Below are 20,252 nucleotides of genomic sequence, written 5' to 3'. Positions count from 1 at the left end.
TACTGTCGTATAGATTTGATCAGCTGTAATGCACAAATGTGAGACATTGGGAGTGGTCACAGACAGGTGTTTGCAACCAGGTTTCCTGGACAACTGCTGCCATAGCAACCGTGATTAGTGATGTCACAGGATACTCTCTCGCAGGAGGGTGGTAGAACAGGCACAAAGCTCTTTAATTAGCTCAGCCCTTTAATTAGGGGAATCTAGGTGTCGTACTAATTCATTAACAAGAGACTTGTACTTGTAAAATTATGCTATACATTTTTTCAATAATTCCAAGAGCATTTGTACATCTACATGCCTTCAAAACATTAACAAGCACATTATTATTATAATTATTAATATGTCTAGGATTACCTTAATAATGATCAAGTTTTTTTTTTAACGCATATACAGGTATGGAACGACATGAGGATGAGTAAATGACAGGATTTTCATTTTTTAGGTGAACTTTTTATCCCTTTTAGACACTGTTTCTTGCAATATTTTGTTTGGTTTTGATTGGGTTCAAGAACTTGTTAAAATTTATACTATAACCTATACTAACCTATACCTACTATTTTTTCAATAGATGTTGGAAAAACCTCTATTTATTTCTTTTTCTGTTTTCCAGAAATCAGTATGGCTACACGTATGTGTAATTTTTGTAACGGGTGCACACAGAGATGTCTTATCTAGTATATATTGTTTTGAGTAACACAATGACCTCCGCTGTTTGTCACAATCCACTTTAAGTCGTGACGTAAGGAACGCTGTTTCTGGGTCCAAGCCTCGACCCGTTTCACTTGAGAATGGCATCTCCACGGCCGTTTATGAGCGCTATTTATTCATATTAAACATTTAACATTTTAAAGTTAAACATTTAAAATACTTACAGTCTACACAACAGTCTCCGTGCTCACAGTGTCACAGACATTCATATTTTAAGGATTTATAAAAGATGAATCACTGTCTATTTTGGTATGGAGATAAAGGTTATGATTATAATTTTTTGGAAGTATTACACCACATTATGTGTGTATATTAGCACATATATTTGTTGTTTTCTTGTGGTATGAGACCCATTTGGACCCGGAAGCGCTGCAGCGTGACGTCGGGAAAAACAGCTAAATAATCTCATTGTCATATAGAGATTTATTTCATTAATGTAAAATACAGTTTTATTGCTGCAAAATTTTCTTCATTAAAAATAAATATTATAAATAAAATAATAAATATAATAATAATTTAAAACCTAAAAAAAAAAAAAAAACATAGCCTAGATTTGGACCCTGCATGAATATATTTCTTTTTATGTAATATGTTGTTCTAAAAGAGTTATGGTGTAGCACCACTGTGTCGGTGTATCACTGTATCTGTTAATTTAAATGTAAAAAGTAGTGACTGATTTGAAAAGTGAACCACAAAGTAACATTACACATTACATAAAAAAGTGGCAGGTCTATTATTTTGCATTTACACTCCAAGGCTTAACGCAAAGATCATTTGACATACAGAATCAGATTGTTTTGTTTTGTCCATGGTTAAACATTGGATTCAACTGCGCATTTAAATATGGCTGTTAAACCAGGAACTTTGTAATGTGAAGTTAGAAGCATGAAAAATACACTACAAAAAGTCTGTAAAAATAGGGAACAATGTACTGTATAAATATAAAGGAATTTTCCGTATTGTTTTTTTGTTTTTTTGTTTGTTTTTTTTTAATAGGTGTTTTACCTTTTTTAAATTACACATTGCATTATGTTGTATTAGGGTTAATGGAAATTTCTGTAAAATAACTGAATAATGTCCTGGCAGAAAATTACCAGTAGGTACATTTTCCGTTTTTATTTTTTGCAGTGTTATATACAAAAAGAGAGCAAAATTCGCTGATTGGCCATTATGTTCACGCGCTCAACAGATCTGTGGACGGTCTGTGATTGGCTACACAGCTCAATGCTGCAAAAACACATTGTCAACAGAAACCTTTGACGCTCTTCACAGAGCGCTTAAACTCTCACGGGAGCATTTTAAAGCAGCCAGCTATCAGCGGGTACTGGTACTGCCGAACGGCATTTATAGTCACATCAATCAAATAAATCTTTGGCAGGACAAAGATTCATTTCGGTGGCTGCCGAAATATTTTCAGTGCAGGGAAAACCCTGGAATAGGACCATGTTTAAAAGATTCGTTCACTTTCAAATGAGAATTACCCCAAGCTTTATTCACCCTCAAGCCATCCTAGGTGTATATGACTTTCTTCTTTCTGATGAACACAGTATGAGAAATATTAATACATATCCTGAAGCATCCGAGCTTTATAATGGCAGTGAGCGAGGATCAACAAGTACGAGCTGAAGAAAGTGTCTCAATCCACATCCATCCATCATAAGCACATTCCACACAGCTCCGGGGGGTTAATAAAGGCCTTCTGATGCATTTGTGTGAAAAAATATCCATATTTAACAAGTTATGAAGTAAAATATCTAGCTTTTGCCAGACTGCCTTCTGTATTCAAATTATGGAAAAAAAGCATAGTGTAAGCATTTTGAACTACGAGAGTTTTGCACTTTCTTCGTAAGTTGAATACGGAAGGCGGTCTGGCGGAAGCTAGAAATTTTACTTCATAACTTGTTAAATGTTATGTTAAATGAGTATGTTTATGATGGATGGATGTGGATGGAAGCACTTTCTTCAGCTCGTACTTGTTGATCCTCGCTCACTGCCATTTATAAAGCTCGGATGCGTCAGGATATTTATTAATGTTTCTCAGATTTTGTTCATCAGAAAGAAGAAAGTCATATACCCCTATGTTTTGAGGGTGACTAAAGCTTGGTGTAATTTTCATTTGATAGTGAACCAATCCTTCAATCCACAACCCTCTTGGGTCATGCAGGCGTATCACCCTGTGATAGAAACTGCCTCGGCTCAATCATCATCAAGTCAGCCCACATCTTGGCTCATGATAGGAGCCCAGCCAAGAGGAGCGTTGTGAAAAACACCACTCAGAACAGATGATAAGACACACCTGGTGCAAGTTTTCACCGCTTCTGTAAACCTGGTCTTAAAGTCGTCAGGAGCCAGAAGTTGCAATCATCTTTTCTTCACTAAGTGGAACAGCTTCTCGAACAAGAAAAAATGGCATTTGATTTTGTCCATCAAGAATTGATTGGATGGTTGTGGTTTGCTATTGCTGAGATATCATGTGAGTGACAGGTTACCGCCGCTCTCACGGCAGTAAACTCATCATTAGAGAAGAGAAGAGATGTCGCAGCAAGAGGGAGGGGAAGTTATTTTGATTTAAGATTACAAGGGCATAAATGGATAAATCATTTATAATAAACACTGCAATACTGCATAAAAAATAAGAATTGTCAATTTTGATTTCATGGTGACTTTTAAGGGATCATTTACTCAGCCTCATGTTTTTTCAAACATATGACTTTTTTTTTCTTTTGTGAACTTTCCCTTTAAGATACTGTTTCCTATAAAATTTAGTTTGTTTTTGATTGGGCTTAAAGCGTTAGTTCACCCAAAAAATTTAAATTATGTTATCATTTAATCGCCATGATGTTGTTCTAAACATGTATGAATTTCTTACTTCTGCTGAACTCAAAAGATATTTTGAAGAATGTCATAAACCAGTATTTTTTCCATACTATGGAAGGCAATGGGGTCCATCAACTAAATATCTTCTTTTGTGTTCAGCAGAAGAAAAAAATTCATACAGGTTTGGTTCAGTTTGAGGGTGAGTAAATGATGACAGAATTTTCATTTTGGGGTGAACTGTCCCTTTAAGAACATGTTAAACAATCTATACTATAACCTAAACTAACCTATACATATACTGTTTTTCCAATAAATGTTGGAAAACTATTTTCTTTCTATTTTTTTTATTTTTATTACTATGATTATTTTAATAGGTGGTGGTGCAGGAAAAAAATGTCCTCTGAATTGTGTACAGTGGAACTGGGCCACCTCTCACCCACTGACCCTGGACTGATCTTCCCCTTAGAACTTCCCCCGCTCCTTGCAGTTCGAGGAGACCCGATGTAGTCAGGATGCCCTTGATCTCACACCCACTTCCTGGACACTTCATATTATTTTTGTAAAATAAAAGCTTCTGAAATGGCAGTCACTGGCAGTTAACTTTGGGCTCATATATCGACAGCAAGAGAGGAAGCTATTATCTAGTTATTTAAAGTGATGGCTCAAATACAATTGTAAGAGTATTAAAGAGTGTAATCCACTACGGCACAATGATATCTCAGTCTGTGAGTTTGAGTGAGTACAATAGAGATTTTAAGAAGGCTTTTTCCTGACGATGCCACAATGAAACTATTCATCTGAACTCAGTGTGCACTCACACACACACTATTCATCTCAACCCATAATGAACACACTGAAAACCCTGCATGGCAAAATGCACAATGACCTCCTAAGGAACTCTTTGCCTCCTCATGTGCACACACACACACACATACACACATATACAAAATGTGTATCAGATTATATTAACACAAAAAAATCATTAGTTTGGGAAATGATCATTCAGGCTTGTCATACTCTGTCTATGCTGTCAAAATATGATCTTACCCCAAAATCCCCATAAATTTCGATATATTTAGATATAGTCCTGTGTATGTGGGCGTCAGTCTCTATTCATCAATCTGACACTAAACACTAACTCTCACCACACGAGAATGTCAAGAATGCTCCAGATGTGTCTGTGTGTTTGTGTATATAGTAAACAAGCCGTTTTCACTGAAAATTTCTCTTCTATTTACTGTTTTTGTTATATCTTCCTTTTACTTCCAGAGGAGTCACTGAGGTCAACTAGTTTACCTAGATTTTTTTCTATTTTTTTTTTTTTTTTTAAATAGTCGCTTTGTCCATAATCGCATACTGTTGTGTATGTACTACATTTAAATTTGAAGCTTGCTTCTTGACCATTAAAGTACATTCAGTATATTATGAATGTGTGTAGTATGATCAGCGTTAAAAAGTAACTTTTAAAAGAAATGCATTACAATGGCAGCAGATGTGTCGCTTCACTTCCATTCAGAACTCTTCTCCTGTGGCCTCATGGGATAGTAAAATGTGCAGTGGATAGTCATACCCGGCTTTTTGTCTACTGTTATCTGAATACTATAAATTCGGACATACTTGACTCGTGCTGTTTTTTGCCTATTGTATAGTATAGAAGTAGAGACATTCGGACACAGGGAGTGTGTTAAAGTTATTAGTCCAAAATAGTACAACTTTTAAAAATTGCATTTAAAAAAATCTATATCGTTGCGCTCCGTGTAGATGTTTTTAAATGTGAGAATGCATCTAAGGTAAATGACACATCAGGGTCAGTGAACTCAAAACATGCCTAATTATACAGGATTTTGTAAAAGTTGTGATGAAACAGAAGTAGCGACAGATCTTTTTTTCAGTATTGTGACGTACATCCAAGTGAAATGGATTATCGAAAACAGAAAAAAAAATGTTGGGCGGGGACTTGGTTCTATCCATCTGTAGTTGACTGAATTGACGCAGATCTGAATGCAAGCTTGCTGTTGATTGTATGAAAGGGCCGTGGGTTATTGCAGAGAGAAGCATGTTGTTTTCACTGGAAGACTGAGCTATGACATTTTGATTAAAATCATGAGGTCAAAAAAATTTAAATATGAAACATGCACTGAGGAATTGTTGACGATAAGATCAATAACATGCATTTTGTAAATAGACAGGGTGGATTTTCATTTCATGCTAACTTCAAGACTGATTAGTTGAGTAATTTAAAGGCAACCCACAGACCCGCAATTTTTTTTCCCTTAATTTGATTGCATGGACCCTTTTATCTCAGTTTGAATATTGTCTTTTTAAGTTGTCTTCTTTTTTTAATGTGTTGCCCCCTTTCTCTCTTTCCTTTGTTCATTCTCACAGTATTTAGGCCTCTTCATTTGTCACAGTAGCACCCACAATGTCTCTCTTGCATACTGATTCTTTATTTCTCTCCCTCTCAAGTTCACAGTCATCTTTAATTCCTAAACGTTTTTCGAATGTTCAGCTACAGATGAAATGAGGGTAAATGAATCCAGAGCTCATGACTGAGCTGAGAGAGAGAGAGACAGACAGAAGGAAGGACAGTCATTTGGCCTCAGGGCTTTTACTGAGCTCAGAATTGCTGGCATTCTCAGGAGCCACAGCAGCTGAATAGAGTTCCCTCTGTGTGTGTGTGTGTGTGTGTGTGTGTGTGTGTGTGTTTGAGTAAGCATGACCTGAGAATGAGCACTGCTCAGTTATAGTTTGGGTTGAACAGAGCAAGAGCTCATAGGGTTGTCGAAGTCCCACATAGAGACCTTCAGACTAACAGGAAGAAGGTTTGGACTCTATCGCAACTTAAATTGGCCATGATTAGGAGCGTGAAAATGTAAAGTTGATTTCCCTATGATAACAGACCAGCGTGCATCTAATAAATGATTAATTTAAGAACGTTGTGCAAGTTTACTGCAACAATGGTGCTGTGAACTTCACATACTTTTGAAAATCCAGCATTTAGTTGATTCTGATAAGCATTCATTTTAACTGTTGTAAACATGATGGCTTTCTTCTTCCATGAGGGGGTTTGGCGGCACGACGGCTTTATTTCCAGGCAGACCATTAAAGAACGCGACACACGTCTCGCAGAAATCCTGTAGAATTGAACAGATGACCACAAACTCCTGAAGTGTTTCCTATTTTGTGTGCCTTATGCATCAGATGTTCAGCCAATGGTCCATGGGCGTGACTGTCTGAGGCTGGGACTAGGGTTGTCTAGGCAAATTTCTACAAGTGCTGTTCAGAGGTGCACATGTGTCTGTCCCGTGTTCTCTATTATCATAAATGTTTATTCATGACACTTATGTGCATTCTTATAAAAAAAAAGTGATCGTCATCTGATACTCAATAAGTAGCTTTAGTGCACGGACAGCTTTGTTGATTTATTTGTTGATATATATATATATATATAATATAATATAATATACCAATCAGGCATAACATTATGACCACCTTCCTAATATTGTGTTGGTCCCTCTTTTCCTGCCAAAACAGTCCTGGCCAGTCGAGGCATGGACTCCACTAGACCCCTGAAGGTGTGCTGTAGTATCTGGCACGTCCCTCAGATGCTCGATTAAATTGAGATCTGGGGAATTTGGAGGCCAAGTCAACACCTCAAACTCGTTGTTGTGCTCCTCAAACCATTCCTGAACCATTTTTGCTTTGTGGCAGAGCACATTATCCTGCTGAAAGAGGCCACAGCCACCAGGGAATACCGTTTCCATGAAAGGGTGTACATGGTCTGCAAAAATGCTTAGCCGGCTTGCATTCTTCCCATAGTGCATCCTGGTGCCATGTGTTTCCCAGGTAAGCAACGCACACGCACCCGGCCATCCACGTGATGTAAAAGAAAATGTGATTCATCAGACCAGGCCATCTTCTTCCATTGCATCAGTTCTGATGTTCATGTGCCCACTGTTGGTGCCCACTGTTGGTGCTTTCGGTGGTGGACAGGGGTCAGCATGGGCACCCTGACTGGTCTGCGGCTATGCAGCCCCATACTCAGCAAACTGCGATGCACTGTGTATTCTGATACCTTTCTATCAGAACCAGCATTAACTTCTTGAGCAATTTGAGCTACAGTAGCTCGTCTGTTAGATCGGACCACACGGGCCAGCCTTCGCTCCCCACGTGCATCAGTGAGCCTTGGCCGCCCATGACCCTGTCGCCGGTTCACCACTGTTCCTTCCACGGACCACTTTTGATAGATACTGACCACTGCAGAGCGGGAACACCCCACAAGACCTGCAGTTTTAGAGATACTCTGACCCAGTCGTCTAGCCATCACAATTTGGCCCTTGTCAAACTCGCTCAAATCCTTACGCTTGCCCATTTTTCCTGCTTCTAACACATCAACTTCAAGGACAAAATGTTCACTTGCTGCCTAATATATCCCACCCACTAACAGTTGCCGTGATGAAGAGATAATCAGTGTTATTCAGTAGTCATAATGTTACGCCTGATCTGTGTATATTTTTTTTTTTTTGCGCAACTTCTGCTTTTCCATATTTGTGACTAATGGTGAGATGGTGAGAGTAACTGGTAGAGCATGGCACTATCAACATCAAGGTCATGGGTTCAATTCCTGTGGAAAACACTAATAGATATGTACACTTTCCATGCACATCCAAAGTCGCTTTGGATAAAGGCATCTGCCAAATGCGTTTGTAAATGGATATGACAAGTGCAAGTATTTGCATAACAGTTCAGAAACAGGATAGGCATGTTTCTTTTAATGATTTTGTGTGTGTTTAGTTTTGGGAGTTTGTTTAGGGATTTTTAACAAGTGTGACTCAGAGATGATGTGTATACACACCCTAAACAACCTCCCTGCCCCAAACATACAGAGATATTATTTTTGCTGGCAGCATCATGCCATTAAATCTTCATTAAACCCAGGGATTTTAGACACGCTTTGAAGACTCAGTTACTGTGACACTTAAGTGTCGGAATGACATCTGGGATCAGATCTGAAGAGAAGCAAATGTGATTGTTTACAGTAAAAATGTACCTGACATTTTACCCCTCTGTATTTATACCTTATATACCTCTATATCTCTTATTTATCTCCCCTTAACTTATTTCTTCTGACTTTTTAATGTTTCATTATGCATCTGCATTCTGTCTTTAACAAAGTCTGTTATGATTACAGCAACAATCTTCCAAAGTAACGTCAGTGAAGGTCCCTCACCGCAAATATGATATCAAACAGACACTTTGACTCTTATTTCGTTTAACACCCCCTGCTGTTCAAGAATGGCAGAGCAACCTGTATTCCACACCTGGGATTTCTGTTTCTAACAAATCTCTACTGTTGATACACCAGAGATAGGATTCAGTGTCCAAGTGTGAGTCTTCCTGCTGTCCTCCTACTACTGTCATACACTGAATGTGGGGGTTGTGGGTAATAATAAACTCCCAAAGTATGCGTACTGTGTGTTATGATTGATTACAATGCATTCAGGGTATACGTTCCCTGGGAATTGAACCTTGACTTTGGTGGAACTGTGCTCATCCAGCTACTATAGGAACAACCATTAAATATGAACAGAAATCATATGTGTTATGATTTAGGACACACAGACAGTGTTATTTGACCATTTCTGGACTATATAGACTGTAAAAGTCAACCTCCGTTTGTTCATTATGCATTTTTTCGCATTTTCTTCTGGGTTTTTTGGGTAAAGTATCAAATGGATATTAAAGGATTAGTTCAGATGAAAGTGTGTGGCAACTGATTCAAAACCTTCATTGTGCTAAAACCTTGAGTTTTCATTTCTTCCTGTGTCCTCAACGACTCTGACATACTTCATGCGTTCTGTTTAGATGAGGATCTCTGTATCACATCTCAATGCAATTGCTTGCATCTGTTTCTGTGTAGACTACATGCACACACGCTCACAAAATGCAACGCATGACTGGAGAGAGAGTTTAGATTGAGGTAAGGAAGTTGAGGGGTGGGGCTTAATCACACTTTCTCTCACTGACTTAATTCTGTCGCTTTGCTTTTTTCCTCCTCCTTCTGCGCCTCACCCCCACATCGTTTCCGTTGTTCGCCTTTCTTTAGTCGAGGGGGAAGCTGTCTCTGTTGTGAAGTGGGTTTGATAAAGAGGGTCTCGGCGGGGGGGGGTGGACTGACCACCGCACTAGAGGGAGATTTTATTAGCAGTCTTTATTACGGCCGGGTGGGCAGACGCAGGGAGAGAGGGTGTGACATGGCTAACGAGGAGGGAAGAAATGCATCCCTCACAGAGCAGCACAACGTCGACGACATTACACACCCAGAGACTTCGGCTGCACCACAAGTGGTAGGCTTGCTAAAGACGCCCCAAATCCTGATCGAAAACTGGGTCTGAGTTTTTGTTGAAGCATACTCTGTCATAAAGTCTTAGAGTCGATCATTTTAAGTGAGTTCATATTTAGTGTACTAAAGCTGCAGTAATGTGAAATATGTTGTGCAAGAATGCAAATTGTTGTGCATAAACAACTTTGTTTTTCTTTAGTTTAAAGAAATGTATTGTGACTATAATCTAATAAATTATATTATTATTGTATTATATAAATCTGTATTAAAAAATAAAAATATATTTCACATGCCACTTTAAATCATTTTAAATAAGAAATGTGTACAGTTTATTATAAAGTATTAATATGCTTATTATTATGCTTATCATTTTTATTTTAGACTATATTGATACGAAATGCAGTGCTGCAATACTTAACATGGCAATTTGCACTTCCTTAAAGTGATAGTTTACTTCATTTTCTCAAGTTGTTTCAAACCTGTAGGAGTTATTTTTTTCTGCTGAACACAAAGAAAATATTTTGAAGAATGTCAGTGACCAAACAGTTGATGGGACCCATTTACTTCCCTAGTATTTTTTTCCATACTATGGAAGTCAATGGGGTCCCAGCAACTGTTTGTTTACCCATATTATTCAAAATATCTTCTTTTGTGTTCAACTGAAGAAAGAAATTCATACAGGTTTGGAAGAACTTTAGGGGAGTAAACGATGACAGAATTTTCATTTTTGGGTGAACTATACCTTTAAAAAACAAAGATGTTTTTATTACCATCTTTGGATCTTCTAATTTTCTGTTGTTCCTATCTATTTCCCTATTTCTTTCTTTTTTCCCCCCATGGAGTTAAAACTCTTCCTGTGTGGACTGACTTTTGTTTTCTTTGTGGACCGCGTCCTCCCTCCCTCCCCCAACATTTGATGTCTCTGCGAGTTGCATCACGTCATTTCCTCTCATCCCCCTCTTCCTCTTTTGACTCTCCCTTGTGCTGTTCTGTCATTGTTTATGCTTTTCCTCTGACTGACACTCTTTATATCCTGTCTCACTCTCTCTTAGGTCTTTTTTGTCCTTTGTGAGAATTGATGCACCCACCGAATTGGCTTCAGATGTTGTCACAGTTGAGATCTGATGACTTGTGTTTGGTCAAAATGGTCGAAAGGATGCTGTGGTTGTAGACTTAAACCATTGTTGCTGAAACTGTAGCATTGCAACCACATCAATTAGTGCTGATGTCATGTCAGAGAAAGAGTCCCACAGAAGAGTTATTTAGGATTGTTATTGCAGTGATCTGGTACTACTGTCAGCCTCTGGGTGCCAACACTTTTAAGGTTGGAAATGTGGTAGGAGTTGGTTTTGGTGCAAGTTTAATTGAAGTTTTGTTATTTGTTAATGTTGCTCATGGTTGTTTCAATACACTATGTCCATATGTTTCTGAATATCATATATCTATATTCAGGACACATTTAGAAGTCTCACTAAATCCTCTAAATAGATATGTACCAGAAAAACCGCTAATAAATTTCATTATAAATGGAAGATATTAAAATTCAGAGTAATATCACCAACCCCTCTTTTATCTCAGCAAAAAACACTAAAAACTAAAATCAATCAATTTAAAATAGATAGTTAAATGCTAATAATGCTAGTGACCATTGGATGGGTAATCTAAATGTAAAAAGAAGGGAAATTAGCATGTACAATTAAATATATGATCTACCAATACTAATAATTAAAAAATCAATACTGATATGGTAACTATTTATTGTACATCTCTACCTCTAATGTTTTGTTGTAACTGACATTTGGTGTTAAAATGACCACATTTGACGGTTTAGAACTTTAAGTCCCGGTTTCACATACAGGGCTTAGGCCCTGTTTACACTAGTGCGTTTTTGTTTTGAAACGCACAAATTTTGCCACGGTGACACCTGTCGTTTACACTACGCCGGCATTTTCGTACCTCGAAAATGGACATGGAGACTGAACTGCAATATTTGCTGGCTTTGTTGTCATTGTAAGCAGCCATTGTGCAGTTAAACTCTGCATTTTTTTAATACTGCAGCCATCGACATGCGCAAGAAGCAACTGTTTACACTTGTAAGCGCATGCCCAGTGTGCATGAACGGTCATGTGACATGCGTTTTCGGTCATGTAGTGTAGACGGAGATCGTTTCTGAAACGCTGTGGAAACGCCAGTGTAGACGAGGATCGTTTTCATTTTAAAATGCTATTTAAAAAATTCTGTAATCATTTACTCACCCTCATGTCGTTCCACACCTGTAAGATTCGTTCATCTTCAGAACACAAATGAAGATATTTTTGATGAAATCTGAGCAATTTCTGTCCCTCTATAGACAGCCTCACAACTACCACTTTGATGCTTCAAAAAGTCCATAAAGAGATTGTAAAACTAATTCATATGAATTGAGCGGGTTAGTTCAAATTTTCTGAAGAGACACGATCACGTTATATGATGAACAGATTGAATTTAGGCTTTTATACACATATAAACATTGATCATCGAACATAAACAGAAGCTCAGCTGGACCTGCTTGACCTGCAAGAACAAACCTCTTGCAGAAGCTCAAACCTGCTGGGTAACACGAGAACGAACCTCACTAGTTCTTGCAAAAGCTCAAACCTGCTACGTAACACACAAGATCTAACCTCATTGGTTCTTGTGGAAGTTCAAACCTGCTGCATAACACGAGAATGAACCTCACTGGTTCTTGCGGAAACTCAAACCTGCTGCGTAATACGCAAGAATGAACCTCATTGGTTCTTGCGGAAGCTCAAATGTGCTGCGTAACACACGAAAATGAACCTTATTGGTTCTCGCATGTCAAGCAAACATGCTTGAGCTTCCATTTACCACAACTGATGTGTGAGTCGATGAATGTTTATATGTGAAGAAAAGCCTAAATTCAATCTGTTCAGCGTAAAACGCGATCGCGTCTCTTGCCTGTTTGGCAGATGGGTCAATTATACATTACCATTCAAAAGTTTGGGGTCGGTAAGAGTTTTTTTTTTTTTAAAGAAATTAATACTTTCATTCAGCAAGGATGGAATAAATTGATCAAAAGTGACGGTAAAGACATTGATAATGTTATAAAAGATTACTGTTTCAAATAAATGCTGTTTTTTTTGTTGTTTTTTTACTTTCTATTGATCAAAGAATCCTGAAAAAAGCAGCCCAACTGTTTTCAACATTGATAATAATAAGAAATGTTTCTTGAGCAGCAAATCACCATATTGGAATGATTTCTGAAGGATCATGTGACACTGAAGACAGAAGTAATGATGCTGAAAATTCAGCTTTACCATCACAGGAATAAATTATATTTTAAAATATATTCAAATAGTATTTAATAATATATAGTATATAATAATATTTGTATATAATATTTTACAGTATTACTGTTTTCACTGTATTTTTGATCAAATAATTATAGCCTTGGTGAGCATAAGAGACTTCTTTCAAAAACATTAAAAAATCTCACCAACCCCAAACCTTTAAACGGTAGTGTAGATTAAAGTCAGATTAATTTACATACATTGCCATTTCGTTCGGATTACCTGTGTAATTGAAAGCCTTGCGTTAGCGTGCCTTGTAATAACGGGCTATTTTGATGCCAGTGAGTCAGAAACCTTTCTTGCACACTGTTTTTTGCTTCTGTTACTGTAAATGACTCATGTGTTTTTGTGCAAACTAAACATTACTGCAACAGTCTAGTCACTGAACTACTTTATCTGTAGTTAAATCTCTGCTGGTGTTGAAATGGTGTTTTTGCAATTATCTACATCACCCTCGGGCTCTCAGTGTTCATTTGCTCTTAGATCAGATAGCAGTTTGATCACATTAACAGAGAAAGGGTCTCTTCTTCAGGGTGTCTGCTGTTGGTTTGATTTGTGCATATGTGAGCTGTTTTCGAGAGTCAGTTGCACAATAGCTGAATGCTGCTATCTTGAGTTACATCAAAGACTTCAAAAAGGAGCTGCTTTAAGGTCCTCAGTTTCAAACCAGCTATTTGGGTAAAGTTCTAGTCATAATTAATTAGGTTAATGTCATACAGCATCACACAAGTAGATGAGAATCGATGATGCCGTCGTCTTGTAAACAATGTATTACCCAAACTTACCAGGGGAATACCACAACTACAGTTTAGACCCTTTCTTTGCTCATCATTGGAATATTTTTTTGGACATTTCAAAGAACAAGGGCTACTTTTACCATAACCAGTCAGAACTTAGTTTCAGAAAAAAACTATATCGTAATATATAATGTTACAGTGATATATACACTACCGTTCAAAAGTTAGTTTAGCAAGGATGCATTAAATTGCTCAAAACTAACAGTAAAGACATTTATATTGTTACAAAAAATTTCTACATTAAATAAACGCTGTTCTTTTGAACTTTCTATTCATTGAGGAGTCCCGTTTTCCACAAAAATATCAAGCAGCACAACTGTTTTCAGCATTGATAATAGTAAATGTTTCTTGAGCAGCATATCAGAATGATTTCTGAAGGATCATGTGACACTGAAGACTGGAGTAATGATGCTGAAAATTCAGCTTTGCATCACAGGAATAAATTACATTTTAAAATATTTTAAAATAGAAAACCGTTATTTTAAACTGTAATAATATCAAGTAAATACAGCATTGGTGTGCATAAGACTTCTTTCAAAAACAATAAAAATTATACTAACGCCAAACTTTTGTTCATTCCACCACCCTCCACTGCTTGGTTTATCTTGGTATGTCGTTATCTCCCTCTCTCACACACATGTACTCGTGCTTTTCTCTATGTTCCTCTGAATTGTTGTTTATGAAGGTCTTTCCTGCCTTGGTTTCTTAGAAGTCTTCTTTCACGTGAGTGAAACCACATTTTTACTCTAACAGTTTTATAAACTGATAAATGAACAATGGCTGCATGTTGTCTGCTGAATTTTATTGAAACATGGGAAATATTACTTGAAAGTGAAATAAAGACACATGTATAAGGACACGCACAATAACCATATTCCCCACGCTGGTGTCATCTAGTAAAGCCAAGCCTCGTAGAAAACAGGAAGAGACCGTGCAGAGGTTTAACCGGATATCCTGCATAGGGAGGGCGACCCTCGACCAAAGCTTTCCCTTCCCTCATCTCTTTCTCTCTCTTTTCCTCCGTCTCCCTCTGTCCTTCTGTTTCTATGCTACTGGATATTGGTGTCATTACCGGAGAGAGGAGAATGTGTTGGTCTGGTGAATGGGATCACTGGGAATATCTGGACATACAGGTGACAATCTGTGTTTGACAGGATCGTTGGTCGTCAAAATAATTTCTACAGATGAGAACGTTGTTTTTTTTTGTTTTTTTTGCTAATTGGATGTTTCCCATAGGTTGTGTAAGGGAGAACATTTATATAGTAATTCTATAGGAGTTTATTGCCATCGTTGTGTTCAGTTTCACAAATTATGACTGGATTTAAGATGGTAAAATAGATTTTAAAAATGCGTCGTTTTGTAAAAATGTGTTGGCTGTGGTCACTATTCTCGATTGTTTAATGGGTGTGACTAGTGTGCAAACTTGTGTAACCTGTAAAACATTTGTTTGAGGTTTTATTAAGTGGTTTTAGTGGTTTTGATGTACTTTTGAAGTTTTTTTTTTTTTTTTTTGTGGTTGTTTGTGTATTTTTACATAGGACTCATAGTTTCAGTTCTTAGTAGAAGATCCATTCTGTTCCTGCTGCATCTGATATATTTGCTTTTTTAATATTTCTGATCACGATATTGATTATTTTTTTTATTTTTTTTCATAATTTACAAAAGTAAACATCTCCAGACAGTTCTTAATTCAATCATTGTTGGGTTAGAATTTATTTTCCCCTCTATGATAAGCTGAAGCATATTTAGTTTAAAAAAGCTCTTTTTTTCCCCTCTCTAAAGCTTTTGGAACATAATAGAAGTTGCTGAACTGACTGATTTCAAATGCTCCAGTTTTTTATTTTTTAAACCAATGGAAGCTGGTGTCCTGAAATGCAAATGTTTTTGAGTAATTTGTCTCTGGCAGGCAGGGGTATCTTCGCAAGCGGTGACTAGTATCCCAACGTGGAAGTCATGACTAGCAGTATGGAAAACAATAGGGCAAGTGACCCGAAATGTCTGGAATCCACTGTTATGTGTGTAGTTACTTGGTTTCCAAGCTTTAGTTCAAAATGTGTAAATCTATGTGGAATAATAGAGACATTGTTGTGCTGCTCACTTTTTAGCTTGTTTCTGGACGTTTGTATTTTGGGCCCTAAGTGTATTTGAGAATAATGTTCACAATTAAGGATATTCTCAGTTTTTTGTGTTATGTTACAGATAATAAGGCTGATGTATATTGCACACAGAAGTTTGTCAAATATCGCAAGCTCCAATCTGTTTGGCTGACTTCCACAGTTTGCAGGAGTCAAAATCACATTTATACCAGTCCACCGGGAAATAAAGTTGTGTTTAAATGGTTAGTTCACCCAAAAATGAAAATTGTCATTAATTACTCACCCTCCTGTCGTTCCACACCTGTAAGACCTTCGTTCATCTTCAGAACACAAATTAAGATATTTTTGATAAAATCCGATGGCTCAGTGAGGCCTGCATCGGCAGCAATAACACTCCCTTTTTCAATGCCCAGAAAACTACTAAAAACATATTTAAAACAGTTCATGTGACTACAGTGGTTCAACCTTAATATTAAAAAAGCGACGAGAATACTTTTTTTGCGCCAAAAAAACCCAAAATAGCGACTTTATTGAACAATATCTAGTGATGGGCGATTTCAAAACACTGATCATGAAGCTTCGAAGCTTTACAAATCATTTGTTTCGAATCAGTGGTTCAGAGCACATATCAAACTGCCAAAGTCACATAAATTATTGAAGTTTCAAAACACTTATGACGTAATGAAGCCTCATTTACTGAAATCATGTGATTTTGGCGCTCCAAACCACTGATTCAAAACAAATTATTCGTAAAGCATCGAAGCTTCATGAAGCAGTGTTTTGAAATCGCCCATCACTTGGTGCGCAAAAAGTATTCCAGTCGCTTCATAACATTAAGGTTGAACCACTGTAATCATATGAACTGTTTTAAATATGTTTTTAGTACCTTTCTGGGCATTGAAAAAGGGAGTGTTATTGCTGGCGATGCAGGCCTCACTCAGCCATCGGATTTTATCAAAAATATCTTATTTTGTGTTCTGAAGATGAATGAAGGTCTTACAGGTGTGGAACGACATGAGGATGAGTAAGTAATGACATAATTTTCATTTTTGGCTGAACTAACCCTTTAAAGGGACTAAGATAGATGTAGGCTAATCGTTAGAGTCTGTGGAAAAATCGGTGGAATGGGAAAGTTTGCAATTTATTATTTATCTCAACTGGTTGATTGCTTGTATCGTCACAAAATGTGAAATATATTATTCCAGCTCTGTTCTGTTAAATGTGACAATAAGGCACAAATACATTAAGACATTATAAAGATTGATTTGATTTTGACAATTTTATAATCCAAATTTGTTTTACGACGTAGAAACATTGTTTTTATCTATTTTTCAGATCTTGTAGATTTCCGATACATTATAGCTGCACTATTCTGGATACATTGAGAATCTTGATTTTTTTTTTTTTTTTTTTTTTTTTTTTTTAATATAGAGATCACGATTTTCCCACGATTCTAAATAGACATCTAAACAAAATAACATGTAATTTACTAGATGTTCTGACAAAATTAATTCAATTTATTTGAATAAAAATGTTTTTTTTAAAAAACAGGTTTAAATGAATGATTCAATGACTCACTCATAAAGACTTCATTACTGGATGAATCAGCGTTTTTGAACGAATCTCTTGAATTAATGATTTAATGACAAATACATTTTTTTTTTTAAACAGTCACTAGTCACCACCTACTGGTGTAATGATGTAATTGAGACGATCGTTATTTGAAGCATCAAGTTGCTTTCGAAAGGTGGTTTATTCTATTTTGATCGCTACCATAGACATCAGTGTTTTTATCCAAACTATAAAGTTTTATCCCAGTACTTATGTGATAATTTAAATTATTGTAATTATTGTAAAATAATGAGACTGTGTGCTTGAAAAGACTGTTTGTGAAGTTTAACACATGACAACTGCTCTCTCAGGTTCAACGGCAGTGCCAACGCAGATCTGAATGTTTGCCAAATTTCTGTCATTTAGGAATAAGATCGTGTGGGTGTTTGAATCGAGATCACGATCATTTTTGAGCGTCTGTCTGCTTTTTTTTCGGTGTGTTTTTGGCTCTCTAGTCAGACGCCGTGTGGGCTGTCGATGAGAAAGAGAACTCTGATTGGCTGTTTAGCTTTTGAATGCCGAAAATAGACTGTTGATACCTGCTGTTATAGACAGATATTTCCATACACACAGTCGCTGAATGCTTGTGCTAGTTGACAGTCGCCTTTAGTTCTTTTGGTGTGTTCAAGCGCAGCTTTTTTGGCCAAGACGCAGCTGACGAGAGGCGACAACACAGTCAGCTTTTTTTGCCACTAGTTCTTTGACGTTGGCTTGGTGTATTCCAGGCTTAACGATTAATCGTACAGCTCTACCCAACAGCATGTAAAAACAAGAACTTGCTTATTAATCAGATGGTCTTTTGCTGTTGCCACTTCTTGGCCAGATGTGGATAAGACCATGCCAACATTCAAAGTGTTCTCAATGGAGTGCATTTAGTGAATTACTAAGATCTCCTAGGAGACCTAAAGCTGAATTTGATCTGCAGGCTATTACTGCTTTATCTTTAAAACTTCATCTTTCTGTTTTGCAGAGTGATCCCGGTGGGTTGTCGGTACTAGAGCAGCTAGGCTTGGACCACAGCTCCGATTTCTCTGACTCGAGTGTTCAGCAGCGATTGGATGAACAACGAGAGCGAATCCGTAGGGAAATCCGGAAGGAGCTGAAGATTAAAGAGGGGGCAGAGAATCTCCGCAGAGCCACTACAGATAAACGAAATGCTCAGCAGGTGGAGAGTCAGTTGCGGAGCTCCAATCGACGTCTGGAAATGCTCCACGATCAACTACAAGAGCTGGATGCTCGTATTGTCGTCAAAGGGACAGATGATTCACGTGGTGAGTAGAAGGACACTGCTGTATATGAGTGATGATGGAGTAGTGACGTCATGAAAGAAAAATAGCCTTTTTTTATTTTAAGAAGTCGAATTTTTTGTTTTACAATAACAAAGTATCGTTACGTAAACAGCTTAAACTATTATTAACAAGTTTTAACATTTTAGCATACATCATGTTTTTAATTAAATTTTTTCTTTCCTTTTGATTAATCTAAATTATATTAAATATATAAAAATAATTAATTATACATTTGATTTCATGTTTTGATTTACTGAGATGATGCACATGCATTATTCTAATACTCGTAAATTATTTAAAACTAACAAAAGAACATATGTTTAAACATAAATTATAGATGACTGTAATATTAATAATTCATGTTGTTGTATAAAAACTGATTTTACACATTGCAAGTCTCATTCTTATATCCCTCAGCCCACAGCTAACTGTAATTTTTCACTTCTTGCATCTAGATGATGTTCCTCAGTCTCCAGGAGCAGAGAGCAGGTCGTCGGCCCATAAGGAGAGAATCGCTGCACTGGAAAGGCAGTTAAACATCGAACTCAAGGTCAAACAGGGGGCTGAAAATATGATCCCTATCTACGCCAATGGCTCCACTAAGGTATACAAGTGCACAAACAAATGCTCTGTTCCAAAACATAGTGATCTATACTGCCGTTGAAAAGTTTGGTGTCGTTTTTTTTTTAAAAAAAAAAAGATTTTTTTAATGTTTTTGTTTTAGCGAGCATAAGTCTCTTATGCTCACTAAAGCTTCATTTGTTTGAACAAACATGCAGTAAAAACAGTAATATTGTGAAAAATGATTACAATTTAAAATAACGGTTTTCTGTTTTAATATATTTTAAAATGTAATTTATTCCTGTGATGACAAAGCTGAATTTTCAGCATCATTACTCCAGTCTTCAGTGTAGGGCTGCGTGATATGGCCAAAAATCACAAAATATTTTTTTTCCATATCATATGATATTAATATTCATCACGATATTAATTTACCATTAATGGGGAAGGAAATGCTTTCCACATATTTGTTAGACCTTGAGAATGAATGTAAACTTTGTTTGTTCACAGTTAAACTCCACAGCTATCTTAGAATTTAGGGAAAATTTAATTTAAATTTAATTTTTCCCTTTTATTTTTTGGGGATTCTTTGTTTTATGATTTAATACAAATTTATATACATTTTAACAATTTAATCAAGCTTATTCAATGTAATCAAATTAAAATATAACAATTAA

General features: G+C 36.8%; 1 protein-coding gene across 4 annotated transcripts in view; it reads left to right on the top strand.

Annotated features, from left to right (window-relative positions):
• Positions 1-20,252, top strand: part of pkn1a (protein kinase N1a) — a 53,200-nt gene that overhangs the window by 14,507 nt on the left and 18,441 nt on the right. Inside the window, exons 1-3 of one of the 4 annotated variants that reach the window (XM_051905515.1) lie at positions 9,606-9,875; positions 18,696-18,996; positions 19,470-19,618. In XM_051905515.1, coding sequence (XP_051761475.1) covers positions 9,783-9,875; positions 18,696-18,996; positions 19,470-19,618 — 543 coding nt within the window. In that variant the 5' untranslated portion in view covers positions 9,606-9,782. Of the gene's footprint in view, positions 1-9,605; positions 9,975-14,920; positions 15,152-18,695; positions 18,997-19,469; positions 19,619-20,252 lie in introns of those variants that run through there. The other 3 variants (XM_051905540.1, XM_051905523.1, XM_051905532.1) reach the window with 3 other exon arrangements.

This window comes from Ctenopharyngodon idella, chromosome 1 (assembly GCF_019924925.1).
Source record: "Ctenopharyngodon idella isolate HZGC_01 chromosome 1, HZGC01, whole genome shotgun sequence".
Taxonomy (NCBI): Eukaryota; Metazoa; Chordata; class Actinopteri; order Cypriniformes; family Xenocyprididae; genus Ctenopharyngodon; species Ctenopharyngodon idella.
The sequence above is the reverse complement of the archived record's forward strand: the minus strand, read 5'-3'. Positions and strand labels throughout refer to the sequence as shown.